The sequence below is a fragment of the Ctenocephalides felis genome, unplaced genomic scaffold (assembly GCF_003426905.1).
Source record: "Ctenocephalides felis isolate EL2017-DRISC unplaced genomic scaffold, ASM342690v1 CF-g0.4_SCAFFOLD_01886, whole genome shotgun sequence".
NCBI lineage: Eukaryota > Metazoa > Arthropoda > Insecta > Siphonaptera > Pulicidae > Ctenocephalides > Ctenocephalides felis.
In genome coordinates, this window is record NW_020538040.1 from 1,953,158 (window position 1) to 1,973,900 (window position 20,743).

Genomic DNA, 20,743 nt, shown 5'->3' on the forward strand with positions numbered 1-20,743 from the left:
ATTGAATTCGGCTCGTACAGTGTAAGACTTGTATGTAATCAACTGTCCTTTTTGAAGAGCTCTACAGGGTGTAACGGTTGTACTACAACCTTAAAATTTTAATATATTTTAACTCAAAATGTCTATTTTGACAACAAATACTAAAATCGATGTTTCTAACAAAATTTTGAGTCATAATATTTTTTTTTAAATTCGTCTCGGACCGCACAAGAATTTTGTGTAATCGACTGTACGTTTTGAAGAGCTCTACAGGACGTACCGTTTGTACTACAACCTTGTAATTTCAACATGTCATACTTTAAAGAATCTGTTTTGATCACAAATACTAAAATCAATGAAGTTTCAAACAAAATTTTGACTTCTGTTAAATTTTATCTAACAATGCGTGGACGTCAATGCCAGTCAATCTAGTCAAGATGTCTTTATCTAAATCAATTTAGAGTATATAAAGTTGTCGTAGGGTGTTGATGTGTTAGACAATATTGTTTGTTGTTTAATTTTGCATAAATCTTGCAAATAAGCTATTTAATTTGCATAATTACTTTAAAAGTTATGAACAATATAGTGCACAAGTGCAACCTGTAAATGCAAACATAAAGTATACCCTTTGAATATGAAAATTTTATATATATATATATATATATATATATATATATATATATATTGCCATGTGGATAAATATATTTATATGTGTATATGTATACACAAAAATAGTTTTGAATATTTACACAAGAAACCGTAAGGACATACATATGTGTATAATGTAGAAATATACAAACATACATACATATATATATATATATATATATATACGTTTATATATATTAATTTTGAGATGAAATTCCATCTTATCGTATGGAAGACAAAAATAAAGATGAATAAATATTATGCAGGTACTAAGCAGCCAATTTGTGAATTTATATATAAATACACATAATATATATATATATATATATATATATATATATATATATAAATTCACGATATAAAGGTAGATGCTTGGAAGCTAAAATTTATGTCTTATGAATTGTCATTGATTGGAAGATGACTAGATTATACATTATATATATATATATATATATATATATACATATATATATAATGTATAAATATATAATATGTATACGTAAACCTATGTATATATTTTACAGGAATTATAATACATATTTTAATTTTCAACTAATATATATATAATATATTTTAATTTTAATTCGAGTGGCAAGTGTTTACTATAGTATACTTACTTATTAAAATATTGTATTTAAAACAAATGGAAATATTAGTACACATCGGAATCTAATCAACTTATGAATTAGTAACAAATTCATAAGTTTAAATGTTAAAATTTAAGTAACAATAAATTTATTTATATTAGTTTCTTATTGTTATTTTCATACAACTTAGTTATTATATAATCAAAAACGATTTTCAAAATGATTATTATTTGTAGAGTGATTCATATGATCCGAAATACTTTTAATTTAAATTGCAAGTTGTATTAGTACAAGTATAATAAAAATTTATTATATTATATATATAAATGACTCAAGAGCAAATTCAGAAGTTCAAATATTAAAGCTACTGCATTTAATACTCACAAATTAGTTATTATATAATCAAAAACAATTTTCAAAATAATTATTATTCGTAAAGTGAATTATATGGAAAATAATTGAAAAGTACAATTCAGGGATCCGAAATACTTTTTTTTGTAATTCAAATTGCAAGTTGTAATAGTATATAATAAAAATCAATTTAAAATTAATAAAAAATTCAGAGGTTCAAATGCTAAAATTACTGTATTTAATATTGAACAATGTGCTCAACACAGTGAAGTTGTCCGCGAGTGGTACTGTCAACGCCATTTTAACCGTTAATATTTGAATTTAAATTTAGGTAGCAATAAACTTATTTATATTAGTTTCTTATTGTTATTTTCATACAAATTAGTTATTATATAATGAAAAACAATTATAATTCACTTCACTAATAATAATTATTTTGAAAATCGTTTTTGACTACATAATAATTAATTTGTGAGTTTTTGCTGCTAATTAAATGCAGTAGCTTCAACATTTGAGCTTCTGAATTTGTTCTTTAGTCATTATATATATATATATATATATATATATATAATATAATAAAATTGATTTGTATTATACATGTAATAATTCAACTTGCAATTTAAATTACAAGAAAAAAGTATTTCGGATACCTGAATGTTATAATCGTTTTTGATTATATGATAACTAATTTGTGTAAAAATGACAATAAGAAAGATATATAAATAAATAGTATTGTTACCTAAATTCAAATTCAAATGTTAACGGTTAAAATGGCGTTGACAGTACCACTCGCGGACAACTTCAGAATGTTAGGGCACATTGTTCAATATTAAATGCAGTAATTTTAACTTCTCAATTTGTTTCTAAACATACATGTATATATGTTTTTAATTAATTAAAGTTGATTAGATTTCCGAAATAATGTGTACTGCACTGCACTAAATGCATATATATATATATAAAACTAATAGGTATAAAAGGGATAACTTTTTTTACGACCGTACAGAGCATCCAATCCTAATTGATTTCGAAGGCATGAAAAGTGAAAAGAATTACATATACATATGTTGAGAATAAATTAAATATTCAGCTGAAATATAAATAAATTATTAAGATATATATATATATATATATATATATATATATATAATAAATAATTTAAAAAATATTAGTAAACCAATAGAACCATATCAACACAAAAATTGAAGGTTAGAAAACATAACCTAAAAACCAAACAATCAATTTACTAATATAATTCAAATAATCTACCTCTATTTAAGCTTCCCGTATATCCAGCCCTGTACATATGTCCTCCTGTCGAATTCGTCGTATAGTAGGGCTGCTGGGGGCTCTCCACATAATTATTAAGGCCCCCGTACAAACTGCCACTCGTCAAACTCAAAGCACTGCCCGACCTAAAGCTTCCCGGTCCAAAACTGCTACTAAACGCCACACCATTCCCCCCCGGACTAACAAAATGATTACCACTACCACCACCACTTGTTATACCACCTCGATGGTGGTGCAAACTATTCCTACCTGTCAAGTAAATAAATAAATAAATAAATAAATAAATAAATAAATAAATAAATCGTTTCTAATACCGTTCATACCATAGTCGTTGCAAAGGTTGTAGTCTCGACTAGATGATAGGTAATTGTTGACCCTTCGACTAGTGTTATTGTAAAAGAAACTACTGTACTTTGCGCTGTCGAATTCGTCGGCTAGGCGGACATTTAGAGGTTGTGTTCCGCCGTCGGGTATTACGTTGTTGAGGGCGCTTATTGCTTCTTGGGCTTCTTCGCGTTTGTCGAATCTGGAAAAGGAATTGATAGTGACATAACCTCAATTGTAGCTGTCAAGTGTTAATGTATGTATGACGCTTAAATACGCGTAAACGGGCGGTTCGATTTTGATGAAACTTTTTGTGGTTATACAAGTCGATATGCGGATTATAATGATGACACGCATAAAGTGTCGAAATGTACATCTAAAGATACATAAATAGTTTGCTAGTCAGTAGAGTCCTTTTTTAAGTTTCACTTTTCCAATTTGCTAGTCAGTAGAGTCCTTTTTTAAGTTTCACTTTTCCAATTTGCTCGTCAGTAGAGTCCCTTTTTCAGATTCAATATATATTGTCAATTTATTTATTTATTTAATTTTATTTATTTTATTTATTTATAAATATAATTAATTTGTTGCGTAGTAGAGTCCATTTTTTAGGTCTCATTTTTTCTAATTTGCTCGTCAGTAGAGTCTCTATTTCAAGTTCCTAGATCAAAATTAAGAAGAAACGACTCTACTGACCATCAAATTATTTATCTTTAGGAGGTTAAAAAAGGAACTCTACTGACGAGCTAATTAATAATCGATTTTGAAACTTTAATAAATGTGGACTCTACTGACGAGCAAATCATTTATAGATCTGACAGCTTAAAAAAAGGACACTACTGACGAGCAAATTAATTATCAACCTGAAATATCCAAATAGGACTCTACTAACGACCAAATATTAATTTGCAAAAAAAATATGATAAACAAAAAAAAGCCAAACCTAAAAATAGAAAAAAGGACTCTACTGACGAGCAAATTATTAATCTATCTCTAAAAGACGACATGGGACTCTACTGACGAACATATTAATAATAGATCTCTAAACTTACAAAGGGACCCTACTGATGAGCAAATACATATATATTTAATAAAAAAAAACTACTGACGAGGAAATTCGGAAAAAAAAGGAACTCAACTGACGATAGAATTATTATTTTTTATCTTAAGAAAATGAAAAAGGGACTCTACTGTTGCTCGTCATTTAGAAATATGCGATAAAAATGAAATCTATTAATGAACTATTGGGAAAAAACTCTGAAAAAACTCTACTGACGAGCGAATTCGAAAAAATATTGCAAAAAGAACTCTACTGACGAGGAAATTGGAGAAAAAATGTTATAAAAAAAACTACTGACGAGCAAAATGGAAAAATATAACAGAAAGGACTCTACTGACGAGCAAATTATGAAGAATATGATAAAAATAAAGTCTACTGACGAAAAATTGGGAAAAAAACTCAAAAGAAACTCTACTGGCGAACTAATTTAAAAAAATGTAACAAAAAAACTCTACTGACGAACAAATTATTCATCTATCTTTAAGAGATGAAAAAAGGGACTCTACTGTCGAGCAAATTAAAAGAATGTGATAAAAGGAACTCTACTGACAAACAAATTTAAAAAGATATAATAAAAAGAAACTCTACTAACAAACAAATTAAAAAAAATTAATAAAAAAGAACTCTACTGACAAATAAATTTAGAAAAAAATGTTATAAAAAAGAACTCTACTGACAAACAAATTCAGAAGGATATTAAAAACAAGAACAGTACTGACGAACAAATTTAGGAGAAGTGATAAAAAGAAACACTACTGACGAGCAAATTAGAAAAAAAATATAATAAAAAGAACTCTACTGAGGAACAAATTAAAAAAAAAGTGATAAAAAGAAACTCTACTGATAAAAAATGGGGAAAAAACTCGCAAGGAACTCTACTGCCAAACAAATTGGGAACTTTACTGACGAGCATATTGAAAAAAAAAGTGAAAGTGAAAAAAGTGAAGCGAAAAATTTAGAGAAATGTGAAATCTACTGATGAAAAATTGGAAAAAAACTAAACTCTACCGAAGTGCAAATTTGAAAAAATTTAATAAAAAGAACTCTACTGATGAACAAATTAGAAAAAAATGATAAAAAGAAACTCTACTGACGAGCAAATTAAGACAACTGAAGTATTATTGTTTTAAATACTTATAACTTTGAAAATTATAATATATATATATCAAAAATTGTCTTAATATTTGCTATTTATGATGCTAAACATGTGATATTCAATTTAAATTTAGAATTAAACGTCAACAAACAATATAAAATTTTATAGACATTTGTAATTTTTGCATCAATGACAATAAGAAATATGTATAATAAAATTTGTTATCAAAATTCAAATTCAAATATTAACTGTCAAAAAAGAGATTGACAGTACCAATCCGTGTACAACTTCATTGCGTTTGGGAACATTGTTCAAAATTAAATGCAGTAATTTTAACATTTGAGCTTCAGATTTATTTTCGATATAGATCCAGATTCAAAATTCAAATTTTGAATTCAGAATTTAAATTTTAGTTTTTAGATTTAAATTTTAAAAACACATTAATAAAATCAATAAACATTACCAAAATATTATGATAAATTCAAACATGATTTTCTATAAATGTAGATTTAAATTTGTCAATTTCATTATTTTGTATCATAGTAGACATATTGGGGTACAAATTACCCTAATTAGAGCACTGTAGAATAGTCAAGTGCTTTTTAAGAATTTTTTCAAATATTAAAGTTACAAGTTTCATACTGTATACACTAATAATCAATTTTAAAGAGCTCTTCAGGGCGCACCAAATAAAAATTTGAATACGTAATTCTTTGATATGTCTACTATGACAACAAATAATAAGATTGATATTTTTTTTTAATTTATTTATATATATATATATATATATACATATATATAAATCTAATTACCTGACAAAAGCCATTCCCTTAGGCATCCCATTATGTTTTTCTCTAAGAATGTGTTTATTAACAATATTTCCATATTTTCCAAAAATAACATCCAATTGGTATTCAGTTATGGTCTTTGGTAAGTTTGATACGTACAGGTTAGTATTTCTGATCTCTTCGCCAGTTTCTCTTGCAAAGGAAACCTAAATAAATAATATAAATAACTATAACTAAATCATATAGACATAATTCAAAACTGGTGAAAGATTTTTGTAAAGTAGTGATTTATATTTATTTTTTCAAACAATTACCTTTATCCTTTTATTTTGAACTAGATATCCATTCAGCGTTGCAATTGCCCTCAAGGCATGATCTTCAGTCATATAATTAACAAATCCAAATCCATAACTGTAACCGGTCTGAAAAAAAAAGAAAACTGCTTTATTATCTAGTCAAAAAATTATTTTTAAATCTATAATTTAAATAAACAATATTATTAGAAAATGAACTCTATTTCTAAACAGTCAAATAATTTTGAGGTTATGTTGTAAAAGATTATTATATATTAATTATATTTTTGATTAATAATGAGTTAATATAATAAATGTGCATATTACTAGTGTTAGATTTTGAATAGATAAATTAATTAGAACGATATTGTTATATATTGTTTAAAACCTTAAGAGTAATTATATACAAATATAATTTTATAGTTAAAGATAAAACACAAACAAAAATATTACATTGCAAATTCAAATTCAAATGTTAACGGTCAAAAAAGTTGACAGTACCAACCCGAGTACAACTTCATTCTGTTGGTTACATTGTTCAAAATTAAATGCAGTAATTTTAAAACATTTTATAAACAAATTATAAGTTGTTTTGATGCATTTAATATGCATGTTAGTTTCATCGTTTGCACGTTTATTTTGTTATATATACTTAAAATATAACAATAGTGTTATATATTGTTAGAAAGGTAATAAAATTATCTACAAATCTGTATATAAGGCTTAATAAGTTTTAGAACAAAATTAATTGTGAAAAATGTGTAAAGTTTAGAATTTAGTATAGAGCTACATTTTTTATATTTACGTTTATTTGCTAAAATTTGTTACGTAACATATATATTATTATATATCGTTAAAAAGCTAATAAAATTATCTACGACTCTGTATATAACATTTTATTACGTTTCAAACAAAATTATTTACAAAATATTTTTAAACTTTAAAGTGTCATTTTATGTCATTAGTTTCATCGGTTGCATTTTGTTAGCCACGTTCATTTTATTATACAAAATTAAAATATAATAATAGTATTATATATTGTTAGAAAGATAATAAAATTATCTACAAATCTGTATATAACGTTTAAAAACTTTGCGAACAAAATTATTTAAGAAAAAAATGTGAACTTGAAAATTTAATTACCGTTGGTGAATTTCATTGGTTATATTTTTCTACATTTACCATTATTATAATTAAATGGTATTATTATTATAATTAATAGCTATTTATGGTGATAAAAAAATTTATCGTTAAAAAGTAGATAAAATTATCTATAAATCTGTATACAACAATTTGTAAATGTTGGAACAAAATTTTGCAAAAATAATGCATTAAACTAAGAAATTAAAATCTTCGTAAAGCGTCCATATTGTTTTAGCTTCAACGCTTTGGTTTATATTCATATTTATTTTGTTTAAATTTAATTAAATATATTAACATTATTATATATCATTAGAAAGCTAATTAAATTATCTATAATAGCGTATATAACAATTTAAAATTCTTAAAACAAAATAGTTTAGAAAAATATTGTTAAACTTAAATTTTGACTGAATGATGAGATTTTAGACCAGGAATATATATATATATATATATATATATATATATATGTATGTGTGTGTGTATTATATATTAGGTTGTCAAATATCTCCCTTCCGCCTTTTTGTATTATAAACTAAGAGCAAAAAAGCGGAAGGGAGATATTTGACAACCTAATATATGTATATTATTAATAATAAATTATCTACTTCTATTAACACCAAACGTATTTAGTTTAAAATTCAGCTGTCGAATAATTTTGAGGAAATTTTGTAAAAGAATGTTTTCCACAACTTATATATTATATATTAATTATATTTTAGATAATATGTGAAAACAGTAGATGATGTTAATATAATCAATGTACATATTACTATTGTTTGTAATACATATTATTAGTAATGATTTTGAAAAGATAATTTGATTTAAATTTTAGTATTGGGTATTTATTATTAACTAAATTGTCATCTTGTACAAAGTGCAACGAAAGTTTTACTTCAATTGGTTGTAGTTTTTTTATATCCACATAATTTTTTTTTATAAATAATCAAAATATAATAATAGTGTTATATATTGTTAGAAAGATAATAAAATTATTTACAAAACTGTATATAAGGTTTAAAAACTTTTCAAACAAAATTTAATAAGAAAAATTTGCAAAGTTAGAACTGTAGTTTAGCCATTGATGGTTAGTGGTTACATTTTTTTATATTTATGTTTATATTGCTAAAATTTGTTGTAGAGCATATATATTATTATATATTGTTAGAAAGCTAAAAAAATATCTATAAATATTTATATAACGTTTAAAAACTTTTCAAACAAAATTTGTTAAGAAACAAGTGTAAAGTTTAAAACGCAGTTAGCCATTGGTCACATTTTTTTAAATTCATTTTATATTGCTAAAATTTGTTTTAATGCATATATATTATTATATATGTTGAAAAAGCTAATAAAATTATCTACAGATCTGTATATATTACACTTTAACACGTTTCGAACAAAATTATTCACAAAATATAATATTATAATTAATGATAAAACACAAACACAAATATTACATTGTAAATTCAAATTCAAATATCAACTGTCAGAAAAAAGAGTTGACAGTACCAACCCGTGTACAACTTCATTGCGTTTGGGTACTTTGTTGAAAATTAAATGCAGTAATTGTAAAACATTTTATAAACAAATTATAATAAGTTATTTTGCTGCATTTTATTATAAATAATTAAAATATAACAATAGTGTTATATATCATTAAAAATGTAATAAAATTATCTACAACTCTGTATATAACACTTTAACACGTTTCAAACAAAATTATTCACAAAATATAATATTATAGTTAATGATAAAACACACACACAAATATTACATTGTAAATTCAAATTCAAATATCAACTGTCAGAAAAAAGATTTGACAGTACCAACCCGTGTACAACTTCATTGCATTTGGGTACATGGTTCAAAATTAAATGCAGTAATTTTAATATTTTATAAATTAGAACACTTGTTAAAATATCATAAAATAACCTAAAATTTGTTAAATAAAATAATTATATTGTAAAAGTATTATAAATCTTATTAAATTTTTAAAAAATACTTGCAACAAACAAACTAGTTATATTTAAAAGTTAACTAAATATAAATAAGTTTATAGTAAATAAAATAATAAATAAATAAGTAATAAAATAGCTAATATATTAATTAAATTATATTAAACCTGTAAAATATTGACTTAAGCCTTATTATAATATTAATATACCGACGGCTTGCAAAATAAATAAATAAATAAATAGAATCAAATTTTGACATATCACGAGCAAATTGTTAATAAAATGAGTGTCGATTGTTCATACTTTTTGTAATTTGCCTCAAAGCTTAATAAGTACACGTTTATTATTATTATTACCTTGATGTCCCTCATAATTTTGCAACTTTCCAAAGGCCCGATAGTGACAAACAGATTATACAGTTCACTCTCTGTCATATTGCTCGGTAAATAATTAACAATCAGATTAGTCCTTGGAGACTCCCTTACATTGATATTAGACCTTGAGGAACAAATCTACAACAAAACAGACATAAATAACTCCTAAATTATTATTTTAAACATATATCAATTACTACCATTGAGTGTGTCCTCGACAAATGCGGCACTTGACTATTCCAAGACATTTTACAAATGTTTTATCAGAAATGTCATCCAATTTAAAGGTTATGGCAATTGTCCAACTTTCACCATATCGATTTTGCCACTTTGTTACTGAATTTGTTTCATAAAGTCACATCACAATATATTGTTAAATAGTTTGTTGTTCATTTGTAAATGTTTTAATGTTAGTGTTATGATGCAGTTATTGTGTTCATTAATTATTAAAACGCGCAATACGACGGCAGCAAGAACTCTGGCGCCATGATGGATAAAAGGTGGTGACATCTGGTGAGGGGTTGGGGAAGTGGATTTGTTGGCGCGGTTTTTAAATGTTTTGAATCATTGTAAATGATTTTGCTTGTTTTGAGAGCCAATAAAGTCACTTTTTAACTTCCTGTAGGGTATAGTAATGGGCCGAAAATCGAAAATGAAAATTTTCTCAACGTTTAAACTATTTCTCAACGTTTTAAAGGTTTCTGAACATTTTTAAGGAGCACACCTCAGAAACTAATTGGATGTGTGTGTGTTTTGTATGTCCACATTTTTTCGTCCACGTTTTCGGGTGCACGGATAAACCAATTCCAATGGTTTAAAAAACATTCGATTCCTATTAAAAGGGAGATTAGTTTTTGGCAAAGGCAGGTCCAGCCGTTACGGAGGTACGGAGCAAAGAGTGCAGAAAATAGAAATCGAGTTTTTGAGAGATAAATCGGATCATCCGATTTGTATGATCCAAAAAACATTCAGTTCGTAATGACGAGGAAAAATGGTTATTAGTTTTTGGCAAAGGTAGGCCCAGCCATTTCGAAGATACGGAGCTAAATGTACAAAAAATGGCAGTTTTTGAGAGAACTAAGCGTCCGATTTAAATGATTCAAAGAACTTTCTGCTTGTTTCAACAAAATAATTGCTTCTGGAAAAAAAATTTTTGTTTCTAATTTTTTTTTCAAAAAATATTTTTGTAATTTTGGATTAAAAATTAAAAAAATTGAAAAAATTGCCCAGGCTAAGCAGTCTAAGCGCCACTCCGGTACAAATGTTTTTGCAAGTGCGTTTAGACTGTTTATGTACTGAGCGCTTTTCCAATTTTGTGAAAACTTCAATTTTGTTGAAAAATGTGAAAATGCCGCCAAGCTAAGCACAGTATAAGTGAAAATATCGCACAGAATTATATGCAAATGCGTTTAGACTGTGACTGTACGGGAGCACTTTTTCAATTTTGCTCAGATATAATAAACAAGATAGCAAAAATAATGAAAGTTACAGTATTTGTAATAATATATTTGAAAACGTTTAAAATTTCTCGAATATTTCATTACAGTACGGGAAGTTCCAGCAATTTGTCTTAAGGCACGATGCCATACACCAATAGTTACTCTTTTTTATCTTGACTGACAAGTCTAAATTTTGATCGTCAGTAGAATTCTTTATATTCGATTGAGAATTATCTATTTTTGCCAAAAGTCTGAGAGCTAATGTCAAGTCATTCTGAATCGTTTGCCTTTAAAAATGGAAAAAGTTCTTGTATTCGTTTTTTAAGATAGTAACTTACTTTTTTCTGAATTTGCTCGTCAGTAGAGTTCTTTTCATCACCCTTACTGTATCTGGTCGTTTTTTTTTAGGAAAATTGCTTCTGAGAAAAGTATTTCTTTTTTTATCAGATTTTGTTGTATTTGCTCGTCAGTAGAGTTCTTTTTATTTATTTTTTCTTAATTTTTTCGTCAGTAGGGTCCTTTTCATCTTTTTTCTTAATTTGTTCGTCAGTAAAGTTCTTTTTATCTTTTTTCCTAATTTGTTTGTCAGTAGAGTTCCTTTTAGAACTTTGTTTTGTATTTGCTCGTCAGTAGAGTTCCTTTTACGACTTTATTATGTATTTGCTCGTCAGTAGAGTTTTTTTTTACGACTTTATTTTGTATTTGCTCGTCAGTAGAGTCCTTTTTTGACCTTCTAAAAATAGTTAAATATTTTTTACGTCAGTACAGTCCTTTTTTTCAATTTTTTGTTAATTTGCTCGTCAGTAGAGTCCCTTTTCCTTTTAATAATTCAGTTTGTTTGTCAGTAGAGTTCCATATACATTTCTATTCTGATTTGGTCGTCAGTAGAGTTCCTTTTGTTGTCTATTAATATTACATGATCTATATTCTATGGTCGTAAGTAGAGTCCCTTTTTCTTTTTAATAATTCAGTTTGCTCGTCAGTAGTGTTCCTTTACCACAATTTTTAATTTTTTTCTTTTATTACTCCTCTTACATTTCCTTTCTGAACTTGTTCGCCAGTAGAGTCCTTTTTACATATTAATCTTAATTTGTCATCTTTTTTTTAGTTTGCTCGTCAGTAGAGTTCTTTTCATCAATTTTTCCCAATTTGTTTCATTACTTTTTTATATTGCTTGTCAGTAGAGTCCTTTTTCTCGCTTGATTCTTAATTTGTTCTTCAGTAGAGTCACTTTTCTTTTTTCAGGATTGATATTTAATTTGCTCGTCAGTAAAGTCCTTTTTATCACATTTTTCCTTATGTGTTTGTTAGTAGCGTTCTTTTTTCAGTCGTTCTGAATCGTTTGACACTAAAAACGAAAAAGTTGTTTATGTGAGTCAAAAGACGAGCAAATTTAAAACAAAACTTTTGAATCTAGTTTGCTCGTCAGTAGCGTCCCTTTTTTATTCTTTTAGATCAAATTTAAAGGATGCTTTTTTTCATCTTATTTTTATTAAATTTGCTCGTCAGTAGAGTCCCTTCTTTAAATATTTTAGATAAAAGCCTATTAGGCTTTATAAAATTATTAATTTTAATAATTAAATTAGCTCGTCAGTAGAGTCCCTTTTCTTGTTTCTAGATAAGTTAATTAATTTGTTCTTCAGTAAATTTCTTTTTACATTTTTTCTCTTAATTTGTTTGTCAGAAGAGTTCTTTTTACGCTGTTTTTTAATTTGTTGGTCAGTAGAGTCCCTTTTTGCATATTAATCTTAATATGTTTTCTTTTAATTTATTGTAAAACAACTGATTAAAATGTGCAAGTTACATATCTGGGATAAATAACTATGTGTTTTGTCCACAAAATATACACTTCCAATGAGTTTGTAATAAACGAGCCTAAAGAAGTTTTACTTCAAAAATTTCTAGATTGTATCTTTTATGTCATGTGGGGTATCGTTTGAAAGGTCTCGACGAGTAGAATACGATTTTCATGAAAACATGGTTATGTTCTAAGAAAAACGTTATATATATTACAATATTGCTATTACAAAAAATTAAAAATAATTAAAAATATTGAAATTTTATTGCAGAACATTTTAAAATATGCAAGGTGTACAATTCGATAAATTTAACTTTGTGTTCTGTGCACAAGATATACGCTTTTTATGAATTTGTAGTAAACTAGTCTAAAGAAGTTTTACTTCAAAAATTTTATATTCCACTTTTATGGCATGTGGGGTATCGTTTGAAAGGTCTCGACGAGTAGAACACGATTTTTATAAAACAAATATTATATTATAAAAAATCGTAACATATTTCCTTATTTTATTGCAAAAAGAGTCCTTATATTTAATATTCTAGATAAAAATCAAATTTGTTCGTCAGTAGAGTCCCTTTTTTAATTTTTTAGATGAAAATCGAGTTTTCTCGTCAGTAGAGTCCCTTTTTTTAATCTTTTAGATAAAAATTGAAATTTGCTCGTCAGTAGAGTCCCTTTTTTAATTTTTTAGATAAAAATTGAAATTTGCTCGTCAGTAGAGTCCCTTTATTTATATTTTAGATAAAAATTAAAGTTTACTCGTCAGTAAAGTCCCATTTTGTAATTTCCTACATAAAAATCGAGTTTGCTCGTCAGTAGAATCCCTTTTTTTTAATCGTCTAGATAAAAATAGAGTTTGATCGTCAGTAGAGTCCCTTTGTGTCTTAACAATTTTTTTTAATATTCCTCTTTGAAGTTTTCTACAAATTTAATTTGCTCGTCATTTTTCTGAAATTGCTCGTCAGTAGAGTTCTTTTTCTTTTTTTTTATCATTAATGTCTTAATTTGCTCGCTAGTAGAGTCCCTTTTCTCACTTTTTTTCTAAAATTGCTTGTCAGTAGAGTCCTTTTTTAATTTTCTAGATCAAAATTAAAGTTTGCTTGTCAGTAGAGTCCCTTTTTCAATATCTTAGATGAAAATCGAGTTTTCTCGTCAGTAGAGTATATATATATATATATATATATATATATATATATCGCTGCTGCTTGATGCCAACAATCTCTATCAAACTAAAAGTAAAAGATATTTAAATATTTTTCAAACAAATTTATGCATAAATATATATACAACAATACTGGTGGCGCCTTGTACTTTTTTACATAAATGTATATATATATATATATATATATATATATATATATATATATATATGAATAACAAATATATATTATCACAAAATGTATTCATCTATCCATTACTACCCTTTTACTTTTTTGGGTTCCTCGACATGTTTAACATACGACAAAAAGACATCATAAAGCATCGTTATAAAATTAATATAAACAACCCTATAAGCCGAAGGGATGAAATAAAAATTAACAAACTGCGTCGGCGGCCAAATCAGCAAGTCGACCAAAAACACAGTCATAAACTTATCCTTCAACTCCTGGTGCTTTCCTCGATAGTTTTCCTTTCCATCGCACCCATTCCGTAGAAGAACAGAGCGATGCACACAGGTGCCGCCACTATTTCATCGAGTACCATCTTTTTGAAAACGGTCACCAAATCCATTCCTGGTAGCTTCCTGTCCAGCCAGGTGTAATAGTAAGTGGTGGACGGGGCCCAGGACGGTGCCGACGGTCGTCATCCTGAATAACCTGGAAATAAAATAATATTTCTGTAATTCAAATTTTTTTTAAAAAATCCTTAACAAATTTCAGAAAGATTTATCGAAATCCGAATAATCGGTTATCCTTTCATACATACTTTTATCCAAAAACTTAATTTATTTATATTTATATTTATATTTATATTTTAGCTCGTCAGTAGAGTCCCTTTTTGTCTTAACATTTTTAAACATTTTACTTTGATATTTTGCACAATTTGGAATTGCTCGTCAGTAGAGTCCCTTTTCTCTAATTTTTTTGAACTGAATATTTTTCCTTATAATATTTTCCACATAATATTAATATTTGACCGTCAGTAGAGTCCCTTCTTGCTTTGAGACTTTTTTAAAGATTTTACTTGAATATTTTTGACACAATTTTGATTTGCTTGTCAGTAGAGTTTCTTTTTGTCCTAAATTTTATATCTTTTTTGTCTTAAATACATTCTAAAATCTCTCATAATATCTTCTAAATAATAGTTATATTTGCTCGTCAGTAGAGTCCCTTTTTGTCTTAACATTTTTTAAACATCATTTTTTAAACATTTACTTTATAAAGGTTTCCAAATAACATTATTATTTGCTCGTCAGTAGAGTCCTTTTAATCACTTTTTCATGAATTTGCTCGTCAGTAGAGTCCCTTTATGGGATATTTTACATAAACATCGAATTAGCTCATCAGTAGAGTCCCTTTTTTTAAATATTTCAGATATAAATCATTGTTTGTCAGTAGAGTTCCTTTATGTCCGATTTGTTTTAAGTTGCTCGCCAGTAGAGTCCTTTTTGTACCTTTCATTTTGCTCGTCAGTAGAGTCCCTTTTTAATTTGTCAGATAGAAATTTACGTTTGCTCGTCAGTAGAGTCCCTTTTTAATTTGTCAGATAGAAATTTACGTTTGCTCGTCAGTAGAGTCCCTTTTTTAAATATACTCGATCAAAATCAAGTTTGCTCGTCAGTAGAGTCCTTTTTTTAAATATTCTAGATCAAAATCAAGTTTGCTCGTCAGTAGAGTCCTTTTTTTTAAATATTCTAAATAAAAATCGAGTTTGCTCGTCAGTAGAGTCCCTTTTTTAAATTTTCTAGATCAAAATCAAGTTTGCTCGTCAGTAGTCCTTTTTTTTTAAATATTCTAAAAATTGAAATTTGCTCGTCAGTAGAGTCCTTTTTTAAATATTCTAGATCAAAATTAAGTCAGTAGAGTCCCTTTTTTAATTTTTCAGATAGAAATTTACGTTTGTTCGTCAGTAGAATCCCTTTTTAATTTGTCAGGTAAAAATCAAGTTTGCTCGTCAGTAGAGTCCCTTTTCTAATTTTCCATCTTAATTTGCTTGTCAGTAGAGTCCTTTTTCTTATTTTTTATCCAAAAATTAATTTATTTATATTTATATATATTTATATTTATATTTGCATTTATATTTGCATTTATATTTAAAGCATTCTAAAACAAATCATTACTAGTTAGTGTTACACTTGATATTAATAATTAGAACATATAAACCTGAGTTTCAACATTTATATTTAGTATGGGCAACACCATGCATATATCTCACTCACTCGCTCACACGGTTGTGTATGCATCGCTCTCTTTCACTCTAGTGTTGTCAGAACGAAATTTAGGATAGACGATTAAAATTGATTTATCATCTTTTTAATTTTCTTTAAAAAATTACATTTATATTATATTTATACCTGGCCCAGTCGTATCGTTTGGGGATGATTTTGCGACGGTATTCGATCTCTTGTTGGACCAGGTCGCCGATGGCCATCAAAAGGCCGGAGCTGACGGTGTTGGTCAGGAGCAAATATTTGCCGAAGATTAAGTTTTGATAATGGTTGGTGTTGTGGTGGTTGCTGCTTCTCCGGCTCAGGTTTCGTTGGAGGATTTTGAAAATGTGCTTCATTTTTGAGATGGGTTTTGGATCTGAAAATAGAAATAGAGGGATGAATGGTAAAAAAGGACTGTACTGACGAGCAAATTTTAATTTTGATCTAAAATATTAAAAAAAGGACTTTACTGACGAGAAAACTCGATTTTTATCTGAAATTTAAAAAAGGGACTTTACTGACGAGCAAACGATTGATATAAATAATAAAAAAGAGACTCTACTGACAAGCAAAATATAATTTTTATCTAGAATATTAAAGAAAAGGGACTCTACTGACGAGCAAACTTAATTTTTATCTAGAATATTAAAAAAAAAGAAACTCTACTGACGACTAAACTTTATTTTTATCTAGAGTATTTCAAGAAAAGGACTCTACTGACGAGCAAATTAAATTTGTGGAAATATCAAAAAGAATTATAAAAAAAATGTTAAGATAAAAAGGAACTCTACTGACGATCAAATAAAAATTGTGCAAAATATTAGAGAAAAATGTTAAAAAAAAATGCTAAGACAAACAGGGACTCTACTGACGAGCAAATTTCAATTTTTATCTAGAAAATTAATAAAGGGACTCTACTGACGAGCAAACCCAATTTTTATCTAAAATATTTCAAAAAGGGACTCTACTGACGACTAAACTCGATTTTTATCTAGAATATTAAAGAAAAGGGACTCTACTGACGAGCAAACACGTTTTTTATTCAGAATATTAAAAAAAAAGAGACTCTACTGAAGAGCAAAGTCAATTTTTATCTAGATTTTTAGAAAAAGAGACTCTACTGACGAGCAAACCAGATTTTGATCTATATTGTAAAAAAGGGACTCTACTGACGAGCAAACTTAATTTATGTCTGAAATAATAAAAAAGAGATTTAACTGACAAGCTGGATTTTTATTTAGAATCTAAAACAAAGACTCTACTGACGAGCAAACTTAATTTTTATCTAAAATATTTCAAAAAGGGACTCTACTGACGAGCAAACTAGATTTCTATCTAAAATATTTAAAAAAAGGACTCTACTGACAAGAAAACTCGATTTTTATCTAAATTATTAAATGAAGGACTCTACTGACGAGCAACTCGATTTTTATCTAAAAAATTAAAAAAAAACTCTACTGACGAGCAAACTATATTTTTATCTAGAATATTGAAAAAAAGACTCTACTGACGAGCTAATTTGATTTTAATGTAGAAAATTGAGAAAGAAAAACAACTTAAAAAAAAAGACGTAAATTATTACATTAGAAAAACGGACTCTACTGACGAGCAAAATGAGAAAATATTAGCAAATTGCGGATTGAGAAACAGAACTCTACTGACAAGCAAGAAATTCAAACAAAGCTAAACCGCGTACAAGAGAAAAGAAACTCTACTGACACACATCCTGAATTTACGAAAATGGAAAGGGACTCTACTGACCAGCAAGCTGATTTTGAAAATAATGACTTATACTGAAAATTTAATTAATACAAATCGAAATAAAAGGAAAACGGAATTCTACTGACGAGCAAACTAATATCGAAAATAAAAAGAACTCTACTGACGAACTAAAAACTTTATTTATTATGAAAAAAGACTCTACTGACGTTTGAAAAAAAAATTATTTGTAGTAATCTATACAGAAAATTAATTTAGGAGAAAGGGACTTTACTGACGAGCAAATCTAAATTGGTGCGAAATATTAGAGAGAAATGTTTGTTTTTTAAAATGCCATAACAAAAAGGGACTCTACTGACGAGCAAACTGAAAGGAACACTCTGGTGATAAGCAAACTAATTACTAATTTTAATTATTAGTGATTTATGAAATAAATTTAAAGAATCACATCATTAGATTTCCAAAAATTTGAAATCATAAATACACGGTGTATGTCCTAAGGGCCCGAATATAATATTTATCTCGAGTTCAATATTAATTTGCTCGTCAGTAGTCTTTTTGTATTGGCATTTTTATTAAAAAAAAAATTTCACTTTAATATTTTGCTCATCAGTAGAGTCCCTTTTCATACTAGTAAATGTTTATCTGATAACAATGCATCTTCGTGAAAAGTTTAATCGAGTCAGTTAATTTAACTTGGAATTATATCTACAATTAAAAATTTTATATTAGTATTATAATCTGACATTTTTACATTATTTAAATCTGTAAGAACAACTTATCTGAAATAATGAAAAAAAAAATTAGTCAACTCATCATCTTATCACAATTTATATATACTAATACATATATTATACATAGTTTCATCACACAAAGGTATTATTACTATCATTAATTAAAATTTATAAACAATTATATTAATATGACTATTATATATTATTATTTTATTTATATTTATAAACTTAGGATTAAATTATAAAAATTGCATAATACTAACCTCAAAAAAGTTTGTGTTTTCCTTTCAATTCATAAATTTCCTTTTAACAGTATTTACCATGTTTGTATATTATTTTCCAAAAACTGTAATTTTGTCAGCATTTTCTAAACATTTTAAACATATTTGCAGTATTTAATTTAATAAAATTCCATATTTTAATTTAATAAAATAATTAGGTTGAAGTTTTGACACCGGCATTGACCAACTGTCAAAGTGATTAACTGTCAACTAGATAATAATAATTATTGTTAATAATAAGTATTAATAGTTATTGTTATTAATTAAATTATAATATTAATTAAAAATAATATTAAATTGACAAAATTTTAGACTTATACTAACCTTAAAATTGTATGTGTATACTTTTATTATTTGTTTTGATAGTATTTACTATATTTTTGTACTTTTGCAAAATATTGCAAATTTTACAATTATTTCTAAATATTGTAACATATTTACAATATTTAGTTTGCATTTAAAATAATTTTGTTAACTTTCTGACACCGCCATTAATCAACTGTCAAATTCGTATCCACATTATTATATTGTCTATAATCTGTTATATTTATTATTTTTATTACTTTATATTTATTATTATTACTCTTTTAATATTATTATATTATCATATAGTTAATATATTGTTACTATAATAACTTACTTATTATTATTAAAGTATTAACTCACTTAACTATGACTAATGATTATGTTATATTATTATATCCATATTAATTATATTGCCTAGGTTTCTGTAAACATTTGTCAATATTATTTCTTTTAATAGTATTTATCATGTTTATATATTATTTGCAAAATATTACAAATTTACTGCCATTTTCAAAGGTTTTTATATATATTTAAATGTTTAGTTTTAATTTAAAATTTTTGTTAAATTTTTGACACCGCCATTGATCAACTGTCAAAGTGCTCAACTGTCAATTTAATATTTGTACAATTTTTTGGTAATTTCATTGCTAAATGTAATATTAATTGATAGAATATTATTAATTCTAAATATATTGCAATATTTAATTCATTTAAATAAATTCTGCTAAATCTTTGACACCGCCATTATTCAACTGCCAACTTGAATGTTAGTGAAAAATATTGGTAATTTTTATTGCTAAAGGTAATATTAATTAATAGAACAGATAGATATTATGGATTTAAAACATTTTCTGTATATTTTAAATATATTTGCAATATTTAAGTTAATTTTATTAAATTTGACACCGCCATTGACCGAGTGTCAAGATGATCAACTGTCAACTTGAATTTTTGTGAAAATTTTGTTAATTTTATTTCTAAAGATGATATTATTCAATAGAACAGATGAATTTTATGGATTAATCAACATTTTCTAAATATTCTAAATATTCTAAATATATTTTAATATTTAATTTAAATTTAAGTTAATTTTGTTAAATTTGACACCCACCGGCATTATTCAACTGTCAGTGATCAACTGTCAACTTGCTATTATGTTTGAAATTTGCGCTAATTTTAATTACTAAATAAAGATTATAATAAATAATAAA

At 26.4% G+C, this 20,743-nt stretch overlaps 2 protein-coding genes across 2 annotated transcripts; both read right to left on the bottom strand.

Annotated features, from left to right (window-relative positions):
* Positions 1 to 2,774: 2,774 nt before the first annotated feature.
* On the bottom strand, positions 2,775 to 10,358 carry LOC113378336 (sex-lethal homolog). The gene is made up of 7 exons (XM_026618876.1): positions 10,086 to 10,358; positions 9,868 to 10,023; positions 6,435 to 6,542; positions 6,145 to 6,326; positions 3,179 to 3,381; positions 2,835 to 3,104; positions 2,775 to 2,788 (listed from the first exon to the last, which is right to left on the bottom strand). The coding sequence occupies exons 1-7, from the start codon at positions 10,131 to 10,133 to the stop codon at positions 2,775 to 2,777; spliced, it is 981 nt and encodes a 326-aa protein (XP_026474661.1). The 5' UTR covers positions 10,134 to 10,358.
* A 4,066-nt stretch (positions 10,359 to 14,424) lies between these two features.
* LOC113376792 (mpv17-like protein 2) lies at positions 14,425 to 19,402 on the bottom strand. Its single transcript, XM_026616849.1, is given in 5 exon segments — positions 14,425 to 14,736; positions 14,739 to 14,889; positions 14,891 to 14,939; positions 16,637 to 16,868; positions 19,209 to 19,402. Coding segments are annotated over 4 exon segments (609 nt in total). The 5' UTR covers positions 16,849 to 16,868; positions 19,209 to 19,402; the 3' UTR covers positions 14,425 to 14,539.
* Positions 19,403 to 20,743: the final 1,341 nt, after the last annotated feature.

Coding starts and splice junctions, on each gene's coding strand:
- LOC113378336 (XM_026618876.1), bottom strand. CDS start 10,133: ATGTCTTGGAATAGTCAAGTGCCGCATTTGTCGAGGACACACTCAATG. Junction 10,024..10,085: donor TGTCGAGGACACACTCAATG/GTAGTAATTGAT, acceptor GTTTTGTTGTAG/ATTTGTTCCTCAAGGTCTAA. Junction 3,382..6,144: donor AAGGGAATGGCTTTTGTCAG/GTAATTAGATTT, acceptor TTCCTTTTCCAG/ATTCGACAAACGCGAAGAAG.